Source organism: Sorex fumeus, unplaced genomic scaffold, assembly GCF_029834395.1.
Source record: "Sorex fumeus unplaced genomic scaffold, SorFum_2.1 ptg000122l, whole genome shotgun sequence".
NCBI lineage: Eukaryota > Metazoa > Chordata > Mammalia > Eulipotyphla > Soricidae > Sorex > Sorex fumeus.
In genome coordinates, this window is record NW_026606179.1 from 63,419,841 (window position 1) to 63,438,625 (window position 18,785).

At 59.4% G+C, this 18,785-nt stretch overlaps 2 protein-coding genes across 2 annotated transcripts in view; both read right to left on the minus strand.

Annotated features, from left to right (window-relative positions):
* Window positions 1–18,785, minus strand: part of VPS9D1 (VPS9 domain containing 1) — a 98,930-nt gene that overhangs the window by 27,565 nt on the left and 52,580 nt on the right. The window lies entirely within an intron of this gene.
* Window positions 1–18,785, minus strand: part of FANCA (FA complementation group A) — a 28,937-nt gene that overhangs the window by 9,719 nt on the left and 433 nt on the right. The window contains exons 2-27 of the mRNA XM_056136279.1: window positions 18,470–18,579; window positions 16,939–17,032; window positions 14,974–15,107; window positions 14,761–14,856; window positions 13,507–13,580; window positions 10,713–10,825; window positions 10,003–10,085; window positions 9,391–9,424; window positions 9,130–9,190; window positions 8,638–8,750; window positions 7,922–7,998; window positions 7,668–7,809; window positions 7,233–7,366; window positions 6,483–6,593; window positions 6,130–6,225; window positions 5,997–6,056; window positions 5,476–5,564; window positions 4,909–4,969; window positions 4,787–4,836; window positions 2,807–2,924; window positions 2,444–2,528; window positions 1,790–1,914; window positions 1,556–1,626; window positions 1,332–1,428; window positions 1,078–1,247; window positions 549–645 (exon numbers count right to left, since the gene is read on the minus strand). Coding sequence (XP_055992254.1) covers window positions 549–645; window positions 1,078–1,247; window positions 1,332–1,428; window positions 1,556–1,626; window positions 1,790–1,914; window positions 2,444–2,528; window positions 2,807–2,924; window positions 4,787–4,836; window positions 4,909–4,969; window positions 5,476–5,564; window positions 5,997–6,056; window positions 6,130–6,225; window positions 6,483–6,593; window positions 7,233–7,366; window positions 7,668–7,809; window positions 7,922–7,998; window positions 8,638–8,750; window positions 9,130–9,190; window positions 9,391–9,424; window positions 10,003–10,085; window positions 10,713–10,825; window positions 13,507–13,580; window positions 14,761–14,856; window positions 14,974–15,107; window positions 16,939–17,032; window positions 18,470–18,579 — 2,495 coding nt within the window. The remainder of the gene's footprint in view (window positions 1–548; window positions 646–1,077; window positions 1,248–1,331; window positions 1,429–1,555; window positions 1,627–1,789; window positions 1,915–2,443; window positions 2,529–2,806; window positions 2,925–4,786; window positions 4,837–4,908; window positions 4,970–5,475; window positions 5,565–5,996; window positions 6,057–6,129; window positions 6,226–6,482; window positions 6,594–7,232; window positions 7,367–7,667; window positions 7,810–7,921; window positions 7,999–8,637; window positions 8,751–9,129; window positions 9,191–9,390; window positions 9,425–10,002; window positions 10,086–10,712; window positions 10,826–13,506; window positions 13,581–14,760; window positions 14,857–14,973; window positions 15,108–16,938; window positions 17,033–18,469; window positions 18,580–18,785) is intronic.

Here is an 18,785-nt window from a genome sequence, read left to right on the forward strand (position 1 = left end):
GCCAACCAGCCCTGGCCGCCGGTGTCCTCGGCAGAAGCATGTCCACTCTGCCCCAGAGCTGCTGCCTGCCCACGAATCCAGACGTCCCTCCAACACAGCCAGCACTGGGGCCCCACACAGGGTGTGCTCAGGAGCCCCAGGTCCTGCTGTGGGCCTGGGAGTGCAGCCGTGCAGCCTCCAGCCCCCGCCCACAGGGAAGTGACACCTGGCTCCTGCTGAAAACTGGGACCAGGTGTGCTGACCGACCTGGCCTGGCGCCAGGCACCAAGACCGCGAGGGAGAGAATCCTGACTCGGACCAGTGAGGAGCCCCGGGCTAGGACGCGCCCTGTAGTGCCCTCCTCCCCATTTTCAGAACTCAAAGCACTCTTGGGAGGAGAGGAGCCCCAGTTCGGATTTGGGGGGGGGAGAGGGAAGGCTCAGGGCTGACAACTAGCTCTGCACTCAGGAATCGCTCCTGGTGATGCTTGGGGGACCGTATGGGGAGCCGGGGATGGAACCTGGCAAGCACCGTACCTGCTGTGCTATCGCTCCGGCCCCAGAACGTACCTTTTTAATGAGGTCTACACCCAAGCTGCTGCACAGAGCACCCCACGGCCGGGAGGGAGACTTGCAGAGACAGTAAGAGATGGCCGCAGTGCAGAACCTGAACCCACAACAGGCAGGGGCCAGGCTGAGACGAGGCCACACAGCGGGGGAGGGGACCAGGGGCGAAGGTGTGTCCTTCCAGTGAGGGTCAGGGCCGGCTGGGGGCACATAGCCACACCTATCTCACGGAAGTGAGCTGCGTGAGCCACACACCGAGGCTCCCGGCTGTGCCAGAACCAGCACAAGCCGAGCAGTAGGGACGAGGGCCTGCACACAGACCAAAGGGGGCGGGCATGGCTGGCCTGTGTGGGCCGAGTCCCAGCCGGGCACCACGGGGCACCTGCATCCCGGGGCTGCCCGGAGGCCCGCAACACAGGCCACCGAGTCTGCCAGCTGGGCTGTGTGTCACCGGGAGTGACCCCAGGTCCCTGAGGAGACACGGATCCCAGAAGACACGGTCTCCCGTGCCGCAGGCAGGCGGGCTGCTCACCTGAGGCAGAAGAGTGACGATTCCCTGGAGGAGCAGCTCAGAGAGCTGCTCAGGAGGTCGGGGAGGGTGCAGGCGCCCACAGGCACCCGGGACAGGGCGGAGCTGGGCTCCCCCAGGTGGACGACCAGGGCAGCCAGCCCCAGGACATGAGCAGTGTGCAGACTTGGGCCCTGAGGGAGGAGGAGGAGGAGGTGAGGGCGGGGGTGAGGGTGGAGGTGCGGGAGGGGGTCTGCAGAGGTTGGGGTGCGGCCCACCTGGGGTCCTAGCAGCTGGCTGAGCCTGGTGAGCACAGCAGGGAACAGCAAGCGTCTGCACATGAGCGCCGCGAACCGGGCCGCCCAGGGGCCCTGCCTGCAGAGGGAGCGAAGGGGCAGCCAGGGGCCCGCAGTCAGCGCCCCCAGACGCTGCCAACACCGCCGGGGGCCCGCACGGCGGGTGTGAGAAAGGCCACGCAGACCCCAAGGTTTCTGGCCACTACCTGTCTGGAGGTGTGAAGTGGGAGGCCACGGTGAGGTTCTGACAAAAAGCGGTCAGCAGGAGATCCACCACCTGCGGAGAGCAGCAGCCCAGACGCAGGGTGGGCCTGACATCACCACCCTGCACACAGCCGGAGTGTGCGCAGGTCTGGGCCAGGAGTGGCCCCGCCCGCTCTCACCAGCCCACAGCCATGTGCAGGGCCCAGAGTCCCCCGGGGTGCTGGGGCCTCACTCACCGCTTCTCCCTGTGGCTCTGGCACTGAGGCCGGGGCAGCGAGCTGAAGTCGGGACACAGCCTCATCCTCGTGGCCCATGGCAGAGTCGAGCCGTTCGGCAACGAGAGTCAGCTGAGGGGACACGGCTGCCGAGGGGCATCTGGTGAGTGGGGAAAGCAGCCTCTCCCCAGGGACCCCAGCCCGGCACGGAGACCAGCGGCCCTTGTCCTCTGCCAGAGGAGCTGGGCCTGAACAGCACCGCCACATGCTGCCCCCTGCACACGGGTGCAGTGTGCTCAGGCCTGAGTCCTGGGCTGCAGGGGTCGAGGCCCGTGTGCCCCCCAGACCCCAGCCCGGTGCCACCCCCACCGTCCCCCTCCGGAGACACTGAGGAGCGAATGACAAGTCCTCGGCCTCGTCTGCTCCGTCCAGAGCCCATAGGACAGAAACAGAAGCCTCCTGCCCAGTATGGACAGCGCTTTAGGCAGACGCTGCGTTTCTCACATAAAAGGTACAAGTGCTAGACCAGGGTTGATGACACTTGGGGGGTCTCTAGGCCTTTTTCACAGACAAGCCCGAGCATCCCCTTCTGGCCACCCAGCCCCAACCAGCTGTACCCGCCCTGCTGAGCACAGGCCAGAACCAGGGTCTCTGCGTGTCCCCCGCCCCAGTCACCTTCGTGCCGGACAGGATCTGCCATTGCCTCCCGGAGCGCCTGCAGTGCGGCTCTGAGTGCCCCCAGGGGGTCTCCCAGCTCTGTCTGCGCCACGGTGTCTGCTAGGGGTGACAGGACCGTCCAGGCCTGAGACTGCAGGCGGGTACCTGTCCCTCCAACACTGTTACTTATAAGTCTATCTACAAATAAATGCTAGAAAAAGTGGTTCCGGGCCAGAGTGACAGCACAGCAGGGAGGGTGTCTGCCTGGCACGTGGCCGACCCGGGTCCAATCCCCAGGATCCCATATGGTGCCAAGCTCAGCATAACAGAGGGCCTTGCCCTCGAGGTCAGCTGCTCAGGTCCTCAGACTCAGGAGACAACTGGACGGCAGAGCAAGGCAGGAGATGGTCCTGCTGACTTACTTTCTGGTTTCCCATCTTCGACAGCAGAACAAGCCTGGCGGTACGTGGAGTACAGAGATGGGGGGATTTTATCTGCTCTGGATCAGAAGAAAACATAAAACCAAGTCAACATTTCTCCAAATGTAAGTTTGAGAATCAGTAAAAGAGAAACGTGATATAAGACACCAACGTGAGTTACAAAAGACTGTTCACACAATCCGTCTTCAGAAAAGCCAGTAGCCAGGACAGTGGCCAGGCGCCCGCCGTGCACACTCCAAGCCTGGTTCGACCCTTGGTCCCCACAGGGTCCCCCAACCCTGCCTGGGGCCACCTTGAGTGCAGTCGGGAGGAAGCCCTGAGCACTGCTGGTTGTGGTCCAAACGGAAAGAAAAAGCTGGTAGATACATGAAAACTTGTGGTTCTGACTGTTTCTTGTGTCATAAAATCTACTAACACTTGCCAAAAGCAGCCATGGCGCATCTGAGAGGTGATTTCACCCACTCATGTCTCACTAATTTACAATGCTGAGTGTAGATTTAAGCTCAGCAGGAGAGCTCCTGTGACTGCATGAGGGGGCCCCAGCTCCCATCACCAGCATGGTGGGCCCTGCAGACAACAAGCACAACTCCTGCCGTGGCAGTCTCTCTCGCAACACGTCCCACAACTAAGGACCAGAGGAGTTGAGCACCGAGAGAACCAGACGCCAACAAGCAGAAGGTCAGGCATGCGTCTGTGCCCTCACAGGTGTCTTCTGCTGAGAAGGCAGGAATAAAGTGATTCGGGAGAAAACAGATTCAGGGGAACTGGGTGTGTGCGGCTGGGAGCAGGGCTAGCAGACAAGGCACCTGGCGGTGCGGGTGGGGGGCAGAGGAGGCAGGGGAGAGAGGGGCGGGGCCTTCTCTTGGCTCTCGCCACACTTCTGTCCTATCATGTCCAAGGACAGGTTTCCAGATTAAAAGGCCAGCACAGGGGCCGGGAGGGGGACCAAGTGCCGGCAGATGCCTGGTATGCGTGTGCAGCCCGGGGCCCAACCCCAGCACCCCTGGTGCCTATAAAAAACGCAAACAGTAAGTTAAAGATGAAAAAACTTAAAAAGCCAAAGCCCCTTCGCTTTCTCTCATCACCATCAGGCCGAAGGCCCACTCTCGGTGGTACAGCCGAGGACTCGAGCGCTGGGGATGGACCCTGCGAGCCCCGAGCTATATCCCTGGCCCAGTGAAACTTCCCCCTGGTTTTGGGGGCCACACACACCCAGCAATGCTGTAGCTCTTCCTGGCTCAGTGCTAGGGGTCACTCCAGGCTGGGGGCGTGTTGTGGTGCTAGACTTAGTCCAGGGCCATGTGACAGGTTAAGTTCTTCACCACTGAGGCACCCCCAGCATAAGAACTGTCTCAATATCAGATAAAAAAAAAAAAGTTGTCCTTCCTTCCAAGGCTGCTTTTTTCTTTCCTTTTTGATTTCTGGGCTACTCTCTGATGGTGCTCACGGCTGACTCCTGGCTCTGTGCTCAGGGGACCACATGTGGTGCTGGGGGCTGACCCAAGGCCAGTGCCCTCTGTCCTATCCCGCCAGCCCCAGGCTCTCTTTGCTGCCTTCCAGGGCCAGTCCCTATTGCCCTGGGAACCAGCATCTCGGGTTTCCTGCTTCTCCTGCCAGTGGTCACTGGCAACCATGAACCCTGGGGCTCCATGCAGAGATCGGAAAGACACCCACGGCTGGCACCCACTCCCTCCTTTCTCCGCTCTGCCTCTTCCCTGGGGACCATGAGTATCAGCACGAAGCCACTTTAATTCCACACCAATCGTCCTAAAGGGTCACTGGAGAATGACACTAAGATCATCGGAATCAAAGTCCCTCTCTTTGGAAGCACGGCAGAGGCCAGGTCTTAAGTAAGACGCGTGTGTCCTGGGTACGGAGTCGCCTGGTCCACCCACAGCCCTGCCAGGAACAGCACAGGTACCTCTTCAGGGCTTGGATGAAAGCCACTCGGGCGTCGGGGACCTGCGGGAGCTGGGGGAGACGGGTCGCATGAGGCGTCAGAGGTAGACACAGCACCTGGGCGGGGCGGGCAGGCCTACTGACCAGGCGCGGTGTGAGCAGGGCAGGGAGAAAGTGTGACAGGAAGTAGGGCCTCCGGAAGATGCTGCAAGACAGAGCACAGCAAGGCATCAGGCACGCCAGGTGGCAGAAGGGGCGGGCAGGGAAGAGGAAGCCCACCCCCAGGGTAGCGTCTGGCGCCTGCTCTCACGCTCAGACATTACCACGAGCCACGCCTCAGCTGCCCACCTGAGGTACCTCCCGAAGGAGCAGCTACCGCAGCCAATCTGCCCCCGGACCACAGGTCACAAGGGCTGTTCTGGATGGTGGCCATTCTCCAGGGCCTAAGCCGATCTAGGTGCCGCATCCACTCACCGCTTCACAAGTGACCTCCCACAGCACCCCACTTGGGGAGAAGCCAAAACCCAGGGCCTCTGGAACCAGACTGACCCAGCCACTTGGCTGACCCTGGACCACAAGACCAGCCGTCTCTCGGCCCTGAGCCACTCTGGGTGGGAGAGCTCTTCCAAAGGAGACACAGCCTGCCTCTCTCCAGGAGAGGGCCACGGGGCCAATTCCCAGGTGTATGTCCACTCAGCCACAGGGTCTTACCTGGCCTCCATGACAGTGACAGGGATCCGGCCGGTATGTTCAAACACCTCGATGGCCTTGCTGACATCCTGCTGTGCCTGGCAGTGCGGCTGTCTCCACGGGAAGGGAGGGGGAAGAGGGGACAGATGACCAGAGCTGGAACGAAGAGCCACGCTCTCTCCCTGCCTGATCCCCAACAAGGCCGACAGAGCGGGCATACGTCCACACAGCAACAACACGCTGTCCAAGGAGGGAGGTGCCACTGTTTGCTGCCCTTAGGAAGCTCCAGATGGAACACAAAGAACTCGTGGTACCACGTGGGGCCCCGTGAAACGGTCATGATGCACCGCCAAGGAAGTCAAGGCTCCAAGCACAAATGTCCCGCTGGAAGGAGCACAGGACTCACAGCCAAGCACTTCACAGTCTCCACAACCGAGACCCTCACAGGATCCACCCTGAGACCCTCAAGGGCTCCACAGCCGAGACCCACACAGAATCCACCCCGGGATCCCGACCGGCGTCAGCAGCAGTGGGGACAGTACCGTGGGGACATCCCCCGCTGTAGACAGATCCTCATACAGCCCCATGGCCTCCACAGGAACCTGCCGAGGGACAGTGTGAGTGTGCGTGGCAGGGGGACGGGCAGCGGGAAGGGCAGCGCAGTGTGGGACGTGCCTGCAGGTCAGCCAGCCGGGTCCTGGCCAGCGAGGTGTAGTCGGTGAGCAGGGTGCGGTGCTTGCTGGGAACCAGTGGCGGGTGGAGGAGATGCACCTGCAGCAGAGGGGTCACACCCACCCGAGGGTCCACTGGTCACTTCCACAATGTGCCAACGGGAAAAGCCCCAGGGGGACCCAAGGGCAGGGGGAAGTGGTCTGCCCTGTGCTGGGGACGGTGGTCAAAGAAGGGGGAGCTGAGGCCCCTGGCCCCACCATCCTCTCCCCTGGAGGGGGCGCGACGGCAACACCTGCCCAGGACAGCAAGAGGCCCGACCCCAGGACCCCAGCCTGGGGACCGGAGTCAGGGCTCACCTGCAGGTACCGGGGGCCCTCGTAGGGCACCAGCTCAGCCAGGAACTTGAAGAGAAACACCAAGGCCTTCTTGCTGCTGACGTGGTGGCCCTGAGCACTCCCGAAAGAGGCCTGGTGAGAGAGTGGGCCTCAGGCGCCAGCGCCACCTCCACCTCCTGGCAGAGTGGCAGCACTTCAGCCCACGGCTCTGGACGCTAAAGCAGCGTCTGGATGGGCCGGGGCAAGAGCCCATTGAGTCTTCCCCGTGTGGGAACTGCCCAGGGCTTCTTCCTGCACCATAGCCCGACACCTGTGCGCGGCAGGGCCCTTCCTGAGAGATGGGGGCCAGGGGAGGGTGCGCTCAGAGCACCAGCCCCCTGAAAGAGGCCAGGAGGCAAGGGCAAGTGGGCGGGGCCCCTGGGTAGGCGGGCGGGGCCTAGTGCTGGTGGGCGGGGCCATGAGCAGGGGGAGGAGCTTCCACAGGGCGTCTGGGCCATGTCTACACAATGTGACACTTGCAAGGACTGAGATGCTACAGAGGTACCCGCCCCCATCGCAGTCCATGTGGCTCGCCCCCACGCTCTGTCTGCCCATCACTCCCTCCTACAGGCATGGGGCTCCTCTTGTGAGTGTGCCTGACCCACACGCACACACTCGTCCCTGGACAGAGGGCAGGAGCCGACCGGGCTGAAGGGCACCTGGGGCCAGCCAGCCCTCCAGAGCTGACCTGGCTGCCTGCCCTGGGAGGCCCACTGCTCACAAGGGGCTGACCTGGAACCAGTCGGCATAGGACACGGACACAGCAGGGCCCTCCAAGGCGGCCTGACGGACAACCAGGAAGGCGGTGACCATGCTGTCCAGGTCACAGCTCTCGAAGGCACAGGCCAGCAAACGCGCCACCCAATCTGGGGAGGGAGAGCCGCCAGCATGAGGCCACTCCCCGTGTCCAGTGAGGTGCATGTCACGTCTTCTACCCCAACTCGGAGGGCTGGACACAGGCTCTGCGTGCAGGGGCTCCACCCCCACCCCACTCCCCTGAGTGCTGAGCTGGGGATGGTACCCAGGGCCCTGCCAGGTGTGGCCCCAGGACAAGCAGAAACTGCCAAGAGCCCCCTGACTGAGACGCAGCAGCAGAGGCCGAGGGCGCGAGCTCTGGCCAGGCACTGCTGCCCTCCCCAGGCTGGACAGGACCCCCTCCCCTCGCACCATGGACCAAGAGCTGGGCCTGCGGCAGGCAGACCACCGCTGCAGACACACAGGACAGCACGTGTCGCCAGTTGACCTCCTGGGCGGCCAGCACGTGTTGCAGAACGCCAAGCAGCTCCTCCTCACTCAAGGGCACGAAGAGCTGCAGGGGGGCGAGCAGGGCTCTGCCGGGGGCCAGCGCTGGCCGGCCGGCAGCCAGCCCCGCCCAGAAGGCCGCGCCAGGCCTAGCACCCCACAGGCCGAGCCAGACTCACCCCTCGGAACAGGTCACGCAGCAGGGCTGGGGTCCTGGCGAAGGTCCAGTCTCTCTGCCTCTGGAGCGCGTCAGACACTCCACGCGGGGACAGACAGGTCACCGCGTCAGCACCCGCACCGCTGGATGCTCGGGTCGGAACCACTGTCCCCCTCGGTTATCAGCGAGCATCTCCCTATCTGATGCCTCCTGTCACCACACCTCTGTGTCTCTGAGTCAGCTACCTGCTGCAAGCCCTTATCACATCGGCTAGACTTCCCAACTCCTCGGGCACACAGGCCGGGGGTCACAGCAGCAATATGGAGGCGCTCGGGGACTACCCGCGTGCCAGAGGCCAGACCAGCTCCCCGCCAGCCTCCAGTTCTCTCCCTGGCCCTAACTGGCTGCTTTTTTGTTTTTGTTTTTAGATCACACCTGCCGGTGCTCTTGGCTCTATGCTCAAGGAACAATCCTGGTGGGCGCCGGGAGTCATGGTGGGGCTCCTGGCGCTGGGCACTGCTGGGCACAGGGGTGTGGGAGGCACCCTTACCAGGGATCAGGAGGTCATGTGCAAGGCAAATGCCTTCCCCCGAACTACCTCATTGGTTTTGTCCTAAATTTTCTTGACGGGAATCTGGCATTTCCAAACAAGAAGGTGTTTCATGGTCAAACTCTGCTACCACCTCAAGCTCCTGTGACGAAAGAGCAGGGCCCTCATCGCCCCAGGTCAGGGCTCACCTCTCAGCACGGGCTCGTAAGTGAGGATCCAGGTCAGAGTCTGACGGGAAAACCTCTTCAGGGGTGCGGCGGACGCAGCCCCCGGGCAGAGTTGTGTGCCAAGGACGTGGAGCCTGCAAGACGGCGTGGGTTGTAAGGAACCTCCGGCTCCCCGGGAAGGCCACGGTACCTCCTGCAGTGACCCCTGCAATGCACCCCGTGTCCAGGAAAGACGTCAGATAGCTGGGAAGGAAGCTCAGGGCCAGGTGGAGCCGAATGCGAGCCCCCAAAGACTGAAGTGGAGAGGAAGCAGCAGGAGCCCCCACACCCGGCATTCAGACAGCCGCTCCTGGAAACGGAGCACACGGCCGGCAGGGGGCGAGCAGGCAGAGAGGGAAGGCAGGATGGAAGCAGGAGAAAGAGAAGTGTCCCCCACATCATAGCTGCAATTCAGCGAAAGTGTTCGGAGGGAGACGTGCGGTATCCCCGCTGTGTGCAGGCCCAGGAACGCACCAGGCAGCCGCCACCTTGAGTCCCGAGCTTGCCTCCGGTGCAGCCAGGACACCCAGGGCATCTGAGGGTAGATGGTCAGGGCAGACGTCAGCACGCAGCCTCACTCAGCTGGACCTGCTCCGTCTACACTCAGGGTGGGGGTGGCCCCAGAGCCCCAAACACTCATGACCACGAGAGGGCCCTGAGGGCCTCCAGCTCGGCTGACCGGCGGAGCACGAGGGAAGGGGCTTGGGGTCCAGTCTCAGCCAGGAGGGGCCTCACCCTGCAGCATGCGCTGAAGCACCGTCATGGCAACCTGTCAGAGACGGGCAGCGGTCACAGGAGCACGCAGGACCCCGGACAGACAACGCTGCAGAACCTGCCCCCGGAGCCCACCCCTGCCACTTCCCCGAGCTGTGCAGAGGCACCTCGACCCCGAGGAGAGAGCACATAGCATGCTCAGGGACCACATGGACACGAGGGGCACACAAGGTAAGTGCCCTCCTGCTGCCTGTCTCTCCAACCCCATTTATTAAAATTATTTTAAATTTGGCCCAGGTCTGCACGCAGGAGGTCTAGACTCCTTCCCAAGAATTGCTGGGCATGGCCCAAAACTCAAGGTTTGGATTCACTTAGTGTGACAATTTCCAGTGGTCAGGATAGGAACAATGACCATCCAGCCAAGCCTGAAGGCCTTCCCAGTCCCCTGTGCACACCAGGCAACATCAGGGTTGCCTCAGGATGGCCACAGGACGCTCCCCAAAGCCAGCACTGGTGGGATGCCACTGACTGTCTGGGAAACTGCATTCCTTGATGCCACGGCCCAGAACTCGGCGAAGTCCGCTCCGCCCACCTGGGGCACTGGTCATGCGGCCGAGTCCACTCCCCGCCTACCTGGAGCACCTGGTCGGAGTCGGCGTCTCCTCCCCGGTCTGTGTCCTCCTGGAACGCCCTGGACACTAGCACCTGCACTAGATCTGGAACAAATACAACCCAGGGCAGCGTGCAGAGAGACCCCAAGGGCAGAGTGGTCCAGGCCACGGCGATGCCGCTACCCCGACCACATTGAAGTCCCCCACGCGGGGACTCTCCACTAGCCAAGGGCACACCTCAGACCTGCCCTGGGAATAAAAGCGGCATCTGAGGGTTTCTATCCCGTCTGGAACCCACACCAAGAAAGGCCCAGAACATTCGAGGATGATGGACAGGGCAGAAAACAGACTGAGAAAGTCTGGCTAGACGTCCACACAACCGTCTTTTCTTCAGTTTAAACTTATCCAGATTCAGGAATCGAAGCAGCTCGCATGACCAAGAGAGATGCAGAGAAAAGAATGGTCCTCTGCAGAGGAAAACGACTCCCAGGTCCCTGGAAGGGACAATCCACTTCTCATCTACCTGTCACTCACTGCAGGGACCAGCCTGCAGGGACACTGACCACGGCAGGGCCAGGCCACCCTGGAGGGGAGATGCTCAGAGAGACGGAAGCAGGAGCTGGCCTGCCCACGTCCCCAGCACGACTCAGTGACGGCGCCGGGAGACATCGGGCTGCGGGACCCCCACAAGGACCCTGCACTCCCCCCAGCACCCCCCTCTCCTCAACGTACCAGAGAGCACGGCAGCGGCAACCTGGGACGGCTGACCGGGCACCCCAGCCTGCTCACACAGCAAGCGCAGCTGCTCCACGAGCCACGTGACCAGGGCCTGCGCGTCCGTGTGGCTGCAATAAGAACACACATGGGGCAGGTGGGGCCACGAGGGTGTCAGACAGGACAGCACGCCAAGAGGTGGCCCAGTTCCCTAGAGTCACATGGGCCATGGGTGAGGCCCAAGAGCAGAAACGCAAATTTGCCGATCACTTCAGAATATCCCAGCCTGCGTGGCATGGCTGGTCCCTGGTGGGGAACACAAGCTCGGCGCTGCACGGTCTCAGCTCTGCCCGGAACGGCCCGGCCGTCTGCCGCCCTTCTCAGAGACAGGACAGACAACCGCAAGCCTCTCCTCAGGACTCAGCCCACCCTGCTCTGGGGAAGTGGCTCAGACACCTCCCTGAAGCACGATGCTGCTGGCACACCTGGCCCAGGTGCCTGCCTGTGCCGTGGACACGGTGCTCACCTGACCCGGGGCAGAGACGCGGGGCTGGTGCCGGGCAGCAAACCACAGCCTCACACTTGCAGGGCGGCGTTTCCTGATATGCAACCGTCTCTTTAAATTGGGTCAGTCCCAATACGTGAGGTGGGGGAGCTCTTTATCCCACGTACAAAAAAGTTTCTTATGTGGGGAGGGACCTTCCAAGCAAAGCTCAGGAGCAATGACATATGAGACCCTCTCACTGACCGCAGCACTGACCACTCTGAGACTCTGACCCCAGCACTGACCATCTGAAACTCTCTAAATGACCCCAGCACTGACCATCTCTGAGACTCTCACTGACCACAGCACTGACCACCTCTGAGACTCTCACTGACCCCAGCACTGACCATCTATGAGACCCTCTCACTGACCCCAGCACTGACCATCTGAGACGCTCACTGACCACAGCACTGACCACCTTTGAGACTCTCACTGACCCCAGCACTGACCATCTGAGACCCTCTCACTGACCCCAGCACTGACCACCTCTGGGACTCTCTCACTGACCCCAACACTGACCATCTATGGGACCCTCTCACTGACCACAGCACTGACCTCCTCTGAGACTCTGACCCCAGCACTGACCATCTGAAACTCTCTAAATGACCCCAGCACTGACCATCTCTGAGACTCTCACTGACCACAGCACTGACCACCTTTGAGACTCTCACTGACCCCAGCACTGACCACCTCTGAGACTCTCACTGACCCCAGCACTGACCATCTGAGACTCTCACTGACCACAGCACTGACCACCTGAGACTCTCACTGACCACAACACTGACCACCTCTGAGACTCTCACTGACTCCAGCACTGACCATCTGAGACTCTCACTGACCACAGCACTGACCACCTCTGAGACTCTCACTGACCCCAGCACTGACCATCTATGGGACCCTCTTACTGACCCCCTCTGAGACTCTCACTGACCCCAGCACTGGCCATCTGAGACTCTCTCACTGACCCCAACTCTGACCATCTATGGGAACCTCTCACTGACCACAGCACTGACCACCTCTGAGACTCACTGACTCCAGCATTGACCATCTCTGAGACTTTCACTAACCCCAAGCACTGACCTTCTATGGAACCCTCTCAATGACCCCAGCACTGACCATCCCTGAGCCCTGTCATTGACCAGCACTGGCCCACCTGCAGATCCACAGCCCCTTTCCCTGCTGCTACAGTCACTCAGACCTCAGACCACTGCCTCGGCCATAATCCTGAAGATGCACCCCAAAGTTTCCTTCAAGGGACAAACATCAGGTCAAGCCTGTGGACTGCCCTAATGGACAGGCTGATGTCTGGACAAAACTGACGGCACAGAACTGCTTCTTCCTTCAATCTGCCCATCAGCAGCATAGACTCCGCCGCTCTGCGCTAGGCATGTCTGTTCAGGAACACGTTTTCCGCGTTTCTCACTTCATTCACCTTTTAGAACTTCTGGATTTCCCTCATACTGAGGTCTTTCCCAACTCAAGACTAAAAAGTAAGATCCTCCCGCGATTTCTTTGAGTTCTTTCTCAGAATCCCATTTCCCTCCTCTCTGAGTTACTGATCATTGTGCTGCCTGTCGTAAAGACTCAACTTTTCACCTTAGATGTGGCCCAGAGCCAAACACTGGCCTCAGCTTCCCAGGACAATGTCCAGATGGTCCATCCACAGTCAGTCTACACAGAAAAGCCGTGTGTGCTGTGGGAGAGTCCCGCCTGGTGCCCACAAGGAGGGAACCTCAGCCCCCAAGTCTCTGCAAGCCCTTTCCATCCCTTCCATGAACCAACTCTTCTCGCCTCCGCCCAAAGGTGGAATCTTCTAGAAAGCGAACACATGGGCCCTGCCTCTTCCAGACTGCTGGTCTGGGGACAAGCCTTTCTCAGGTTTGCTGAGTCCCTTTCACAGCTCCTCTGCCTTTTCTTCCCAAACGGTGCTTCCACGCGTCCCTTTCCTAGCCTTGGCCCTGATACGGAGTCACAGCTTTTAATAAAATCCCTCTTTTAGGGGCGAGATCAGCAGTAAAGCAGGCAGAGTACTGGGCTTGCCCGCGCCAGCCCAGGTTTGATCCCCAGAACCCCATCTGGTCCCCTGAGTCCTGCAGCAGTGACTGAGGGCAGAGTCAGGGGTCAAAACAGTGATCCCACACACTCTCAGCCTTGCTGCCCAGGTGTCCTTGCCAGAGAAGAGCCAGTGTGTGTGTGAGGGCGTCCACCCCAGGTGGTGCCCTACAGCACAGCTCCTGGCCCGAGGAGACCGCCAGCCCAGCAGGTTACCTTGCCAGCAGCTCCTGGAAGCGCACGATGTTGTGAGTGTGGAGATGCCACACAGCCTCCAGCGCCAGCGATTTCTGAAGGAAGGAGGTGCCATGAGTCGTCGGCCCACGTGTCCACAGCGCACCCAGACTGTGTTCTGAGCCACCAGGCTCTGCAGAACACAGACGCCGACACATGACCCTTCTGGCACTGACGTGCCCCTGGACGCCCTCTGCCCACCTCCACCGGAGCCCAGGCCCACACACTTGCCGGCTCCCGTCTCCGTGGCCTTGCCTCTCTCACACGAGTCCATCAAGCCCGTTCCAGAACCTGAGTGGTCCCTCACCTCTCTGGACAGTCCTGCCTCACGGTCGTGTCCGCCTGTGAGGGGCCTGCACTGCCACAGCATCAACCCGGTCTCCTGCACGATGTGGGGCCCCCTGTGGCCAAGGGCCCTTCTACCCAGCTGCCCCCCGCACACCCCACACAGCATCCTGCTAACCGCAGCAACTCTCCGGGCCACCCCTGTGCCCCTGCCATGTCAGCTCCCCTGCGCTCAGCACTCCCCTCCCCAGGCTCTCATGGGCACAGACACCTGCCCTGACTGAGCAAGCAAACGGAACTGCCCAGGACACCAGGCAGTGTGGCCACCTGTGCCCTCTTCCTAGATACCAGCCAGCCCTGCAGAAGAAACAAGGGCGCAAAGGAATCTTGGGCTCATTCCCCGGCACTACATGGTCCCCAGCGGTGCTCTGGGAGGGTCCTAGGGCACCCCTCAAAAATTATATATGCATAATAAAAATGAAGAAGTCAATAACCAAACAGGAGTTATGAGTTTTCTCAAGTTTGTTCAAATATCTATATACTAACTAAATTAAAAATGCCCCCAAATAAACTGATAACTACTATTGGGGGGTCCCTCAGCAGTGCTTGGGGGACGCGTAGTTCCGGGGACCAAACCCACGCCCCTTGCATGCCAACCACACGCTCAGCCCAGCGAGCTTCCTCTCCTGCCCCAGACCAGGGGACGTGCCAGCTACGTCCCTTAGCCAGCAGCACTGCCCGGGCAGCGGTTCATAGTAATATGCTACAGAAACAGAAAATCCCACTTTTGCGATACATCTCATTCTAATAAACGCTACTGACAGAGGACATGGAGAAACATGGTAGTTCGGGGGCTTCCTTTGTCCTCACAGAAACTTGCCAACACCCCCCGGAACACAGGCCCCACAGACGGGGCAGCTGCACAGGCCACGTCAGACCCACCGGACTCACCTGCTCTTTCCACAGCTCCTGACAGCAGTGCTGGCGCGAAAGCATGCCGTGTGCAGAGAAGCACTGCGCGGTCTCCAACAGAGAGGCCAGCTTCCTCTGGGGAGGGAACAGGACTCCCTGACCACAGGCCCAAACGCCAGGTACGGTCCCAGAAATGCCCTATTTCTCAGAGCGACCAAGAAGCCAGGACTGCGCGGCCTCGCTGTGGCTTACCCTCTGCTCTGCGCTCAGCAGCACGCCGGCAGGGTCTGCCCCACAGAGCTGCAGCAGGCGAGAGGCGACCAGCTGGCTGCACAGGTCCAGCACGGGCACCCCCAGCCACGAGGCCTGGTCCTGCAGTGCAGAGCCTAGAGAGAACAGAGGCAGACGGCATCTGAGAGGAGCCCCGGCTGCAGCCCCAGGAAAAGCAGACGACGCTAGAGGAGACAGAGACATCATGGAAGCGGCTTCAGGGCGCTCCTGCGATCCCAGCAGGATAGGCAGACACGTACCCATCACCCTCACCTGCCGGGGAGGGCAGCCTGAGACGGGCCCAGCTCTGTGCGGGCACCTGGGGGCCCCAAACAGTGCCCAGACTCGCCTGCATCCAATCAAGCGAGACCATCAGGGGCTCAGCAGAACCCCTGCTTAAAGGCCTGGATCCCTACAACAGGTGCCCACAGGTGAGCGGATTCTTATCTGGCAGCTGAAAACAGATTTTTAATGAGCATCTGAGGTATTTTCAGGCCCTGAAAACACACAACATGTGAATGAGAACAAAGTAGCCACAATGGTCATGACAAAACCTGTCTGGCAGGGAGAAGGCCCTGACACAATCCCCAATACCAGGAAGAAAACTCAACAGCTGCCATGGTCAGGATCTCAGACCTGGGCCTGGGCGGCTCCCCAAAGCCCAAGGAGGGACCCACTCAGCTTCCGACCTGGGAATCTGTGCCCAGGCTGACTCAGGGGAGGGGATCCAGGCCCCAGGTGCAGCCACCAAAAGGTACCTGCCTTCCCACCTTAGACCAGTCGCTGTGCAGGCAGGAAGCCAAACACAAAGAAGGCTTTTTTAGCGTGATGGAAGGAATCAAGAGGCCGGAGAGACAGTGTGGAGGTAAGGCATCACCAGTGGTGACCCTGGGCACAGAGCCAAGTACGTCCCTGAGACTCAGCAGGTGATCCCAACTCCGCCCCCCCCATGCCCACTTCCCACAAAAAAAAAAAAATTCAAGACTAGGAAAATGGCTTCAGCAGAGGTCTGAGTTCATTCTGGCAACATGAAAGTAAAGAAGGGTGGTAGCTCGTATCATCAGTAGGAAAACGGAACTTAGAAGTAATGAGCTGGGGACAGAGTGACAACTGACTTGCATGCAGCTGGCCCAGGCTTGATCCCTGAATGCAAAGGCAGGAGTCGACCCTAAACACAGGTGAGCGGATTCTTATCTGGCATCTGGAAACAGATTTTTAATGAGCTGAGGTATTTGTTTTTGGGCCACAGTCAGATGTGGCCCCAAAACAAAACAAAACAGAAATCAAGAACTAAATCAAGAAATCAAAAATCAAGACTCCTATATAAAGTCTGGGCCAGTGATCCTCAGGGGGTTGTTACTCCTGGCTCAGCACTCACGAAATACTCCTGGTGGTGCTTGGGGCACCTTACGGGATGCCAGGGATCAAAGCCGGGTTTGCCACCTACAAGGCAAAAGCCCTCCCCACTGTATTATTGCTCCAGCCCCTCAACTCTACACCTTGACCCAAAAATAAAGGAAGTATGTGTTTTGGCTTATTGTACGGAATGACATATAATCTGTGAAATTAAAACACAATCACTATCCGTGAGATGATCACAGTGGTCACTGATCTAGCGGAACTACTACTCAAGTTGACAACAATGGAAATTTAAAACAGATCTGTGAGCTGGTTCATCTCTCTGAAGCAAGTCATCACAACGTGGAAATGAGGACCGACCAGTAACGGCCCCTTCCCAGATCTCACATGGCACAGGAAGCACTTTTCCAGGACTCCATCTGTTTTCCCTGCTGCCCTGTCTCCAGGGGCCACTTCTGAAATGCAACAACTGCCCCATCGTTAGCAGGGAGCCACTATTACCTGGGAGAAGAGCTGAAGAATTCCAAGTCACTTTATATAAAAAGCTCTTCCTAACTCCACATGCCCAGAAGACAAAGCCCGACTTACCTAAAACCCATCTGGGAAGGCCAGGGCTGGCCTCAGGGCTGCCAGGGTCCGTCCAGAGGCTAAGACTCAGCTCTCGGTGCGGTGTGTCTTCCACCTAGAAACCACACACCTCCGTTTCATGACAGCAGCCTGGCGAGCACAGCCTCGGCCGCTGCCGCCCGACCTCAGGGGGCAAGATGCTGAGGTGGAGACTGAGGCTGGAGCATGTGTGAGCCAAATCCCCAACACTGACACTGGGCCTGGTCCTTTATTTTCCTTTTTGGTTTTGGGGCCACACCTGGCAGTGCTGAGGACTTACTCCTGGCAGGGCTCAGGGCAAGACATAAAGCGTCGGAATCAAACCCGAATGGGGCACAGGCAAGGCAAGTGCCTTACACACTGTACTATCTCTCTGGCCCTGGTCCCTATTTAAAAAACAAAAATCAGGGCTGGAGCGATAGCACATCGGGTAGGGTGTTTGCCTTGCACATGGCCGAACCTGAATTTGATTCCCAGCATCCCATATGGTCCCCTGAGCAGCGCCAGGAGAAGTAATTTCTGAGTGCAGAGCCAGGAATGACCCCTGTACATTGCCGGGTGTGACCCAAAAAGAAAAAAAAACCCACAAAAACCAAAAAAACCTGGGGCCAGAGCAAATAGTACAGCGGGTAAGGCATTTGCCTTGTACATGGCTGACTCGGGTTCAATCCCCTGGCATCCCATATGGTCCCCCAAGCACCACCAGGAATAATTCCTGAGTACAGAGCCAGGAGTAACCCCTGAGCATTGTTGGCAGTGACCCAAAAGCAAAAAAAAAAAAACAAAAAACAACAAACTTTAGTGGACATCACTAATACAGTCGAGAATTATTATGTCCATTCCCCCAGTTCTTTTATCTCCAAAGACAGAGATGATCCCAATTCCTTTCTTCCCTGCACAAAATCAAATGGGTCTTTCTATCAGATACAAACACTTCTGGGCGTCTTATCAAGTCTGGGGAAATACTGCAGGGTCTGAGCAGCCTACTGCTGGGAACCGCCCACCCCAATAAAAACAGACACAACACAACCTGGGCCAGTGAGGCAGTCCAATCACCAGCACCACCAGAAGTGATCCCTGAACACAAAGCCAGGTGTGGCTGTCATATTAACAACAAAACCACCTGGACTCAGCAAGTGCCTTACGCACTGGACTATCTCTCTGGCCCTGCTCCCTATTTAAAAAACAAAAAACACCCTGGGGCCGGAGCAATAGTACAGGGGGTAGGGCATTTGCCTTGCACATGGCCAACCCTATGCAAGTTGGAGCAATGGCACAGGAGGAGGGCGTTTGCCTTGTGCACAGCCAGCCTGGCTGACCCGATTCCGTGGCCCCTCTTGGAGAGTCTGGCAAGAGCCCGGCAAGCTACCAAGAGTATCTCGCCCGCATGGCAAAGCCTGGCAAGCCACCTGTGACGTATAAGATATGCCAAAACTTGATGAACAACGGGAGGTCAGTGCGACGGTGCTATGGCCAACCCGGGTTCAGCTCTGCAAGGCGCTGCCCCCCTCACCTCGAGCAGAAGGCCCTTCAAGGCCAGATGCTGTCTCAGGAGGCTGGCCACAGCGGCGCTGAGCTCCTGAGCCCTGCCGGAATCACACTTCTGCCTCTTGACTCTTCCTGCTAAAGAAAAAGTCCGTTCAAAAAGCTCACAGCACCCCCAGAGCCTCGCCCAAGGAGACCGGACACGCCCCCGGGAGAAGTCACTTAGTGAGACTCCTTCCAGCTAAGTAAGCACCAGGGACCCCGAGACAAGCCCACCTGGGGCCAGCACTGCCCTGAACACACAGGAAGAGAAAGCCAGGTCGCCCACCGAGAAACGAGGGGCA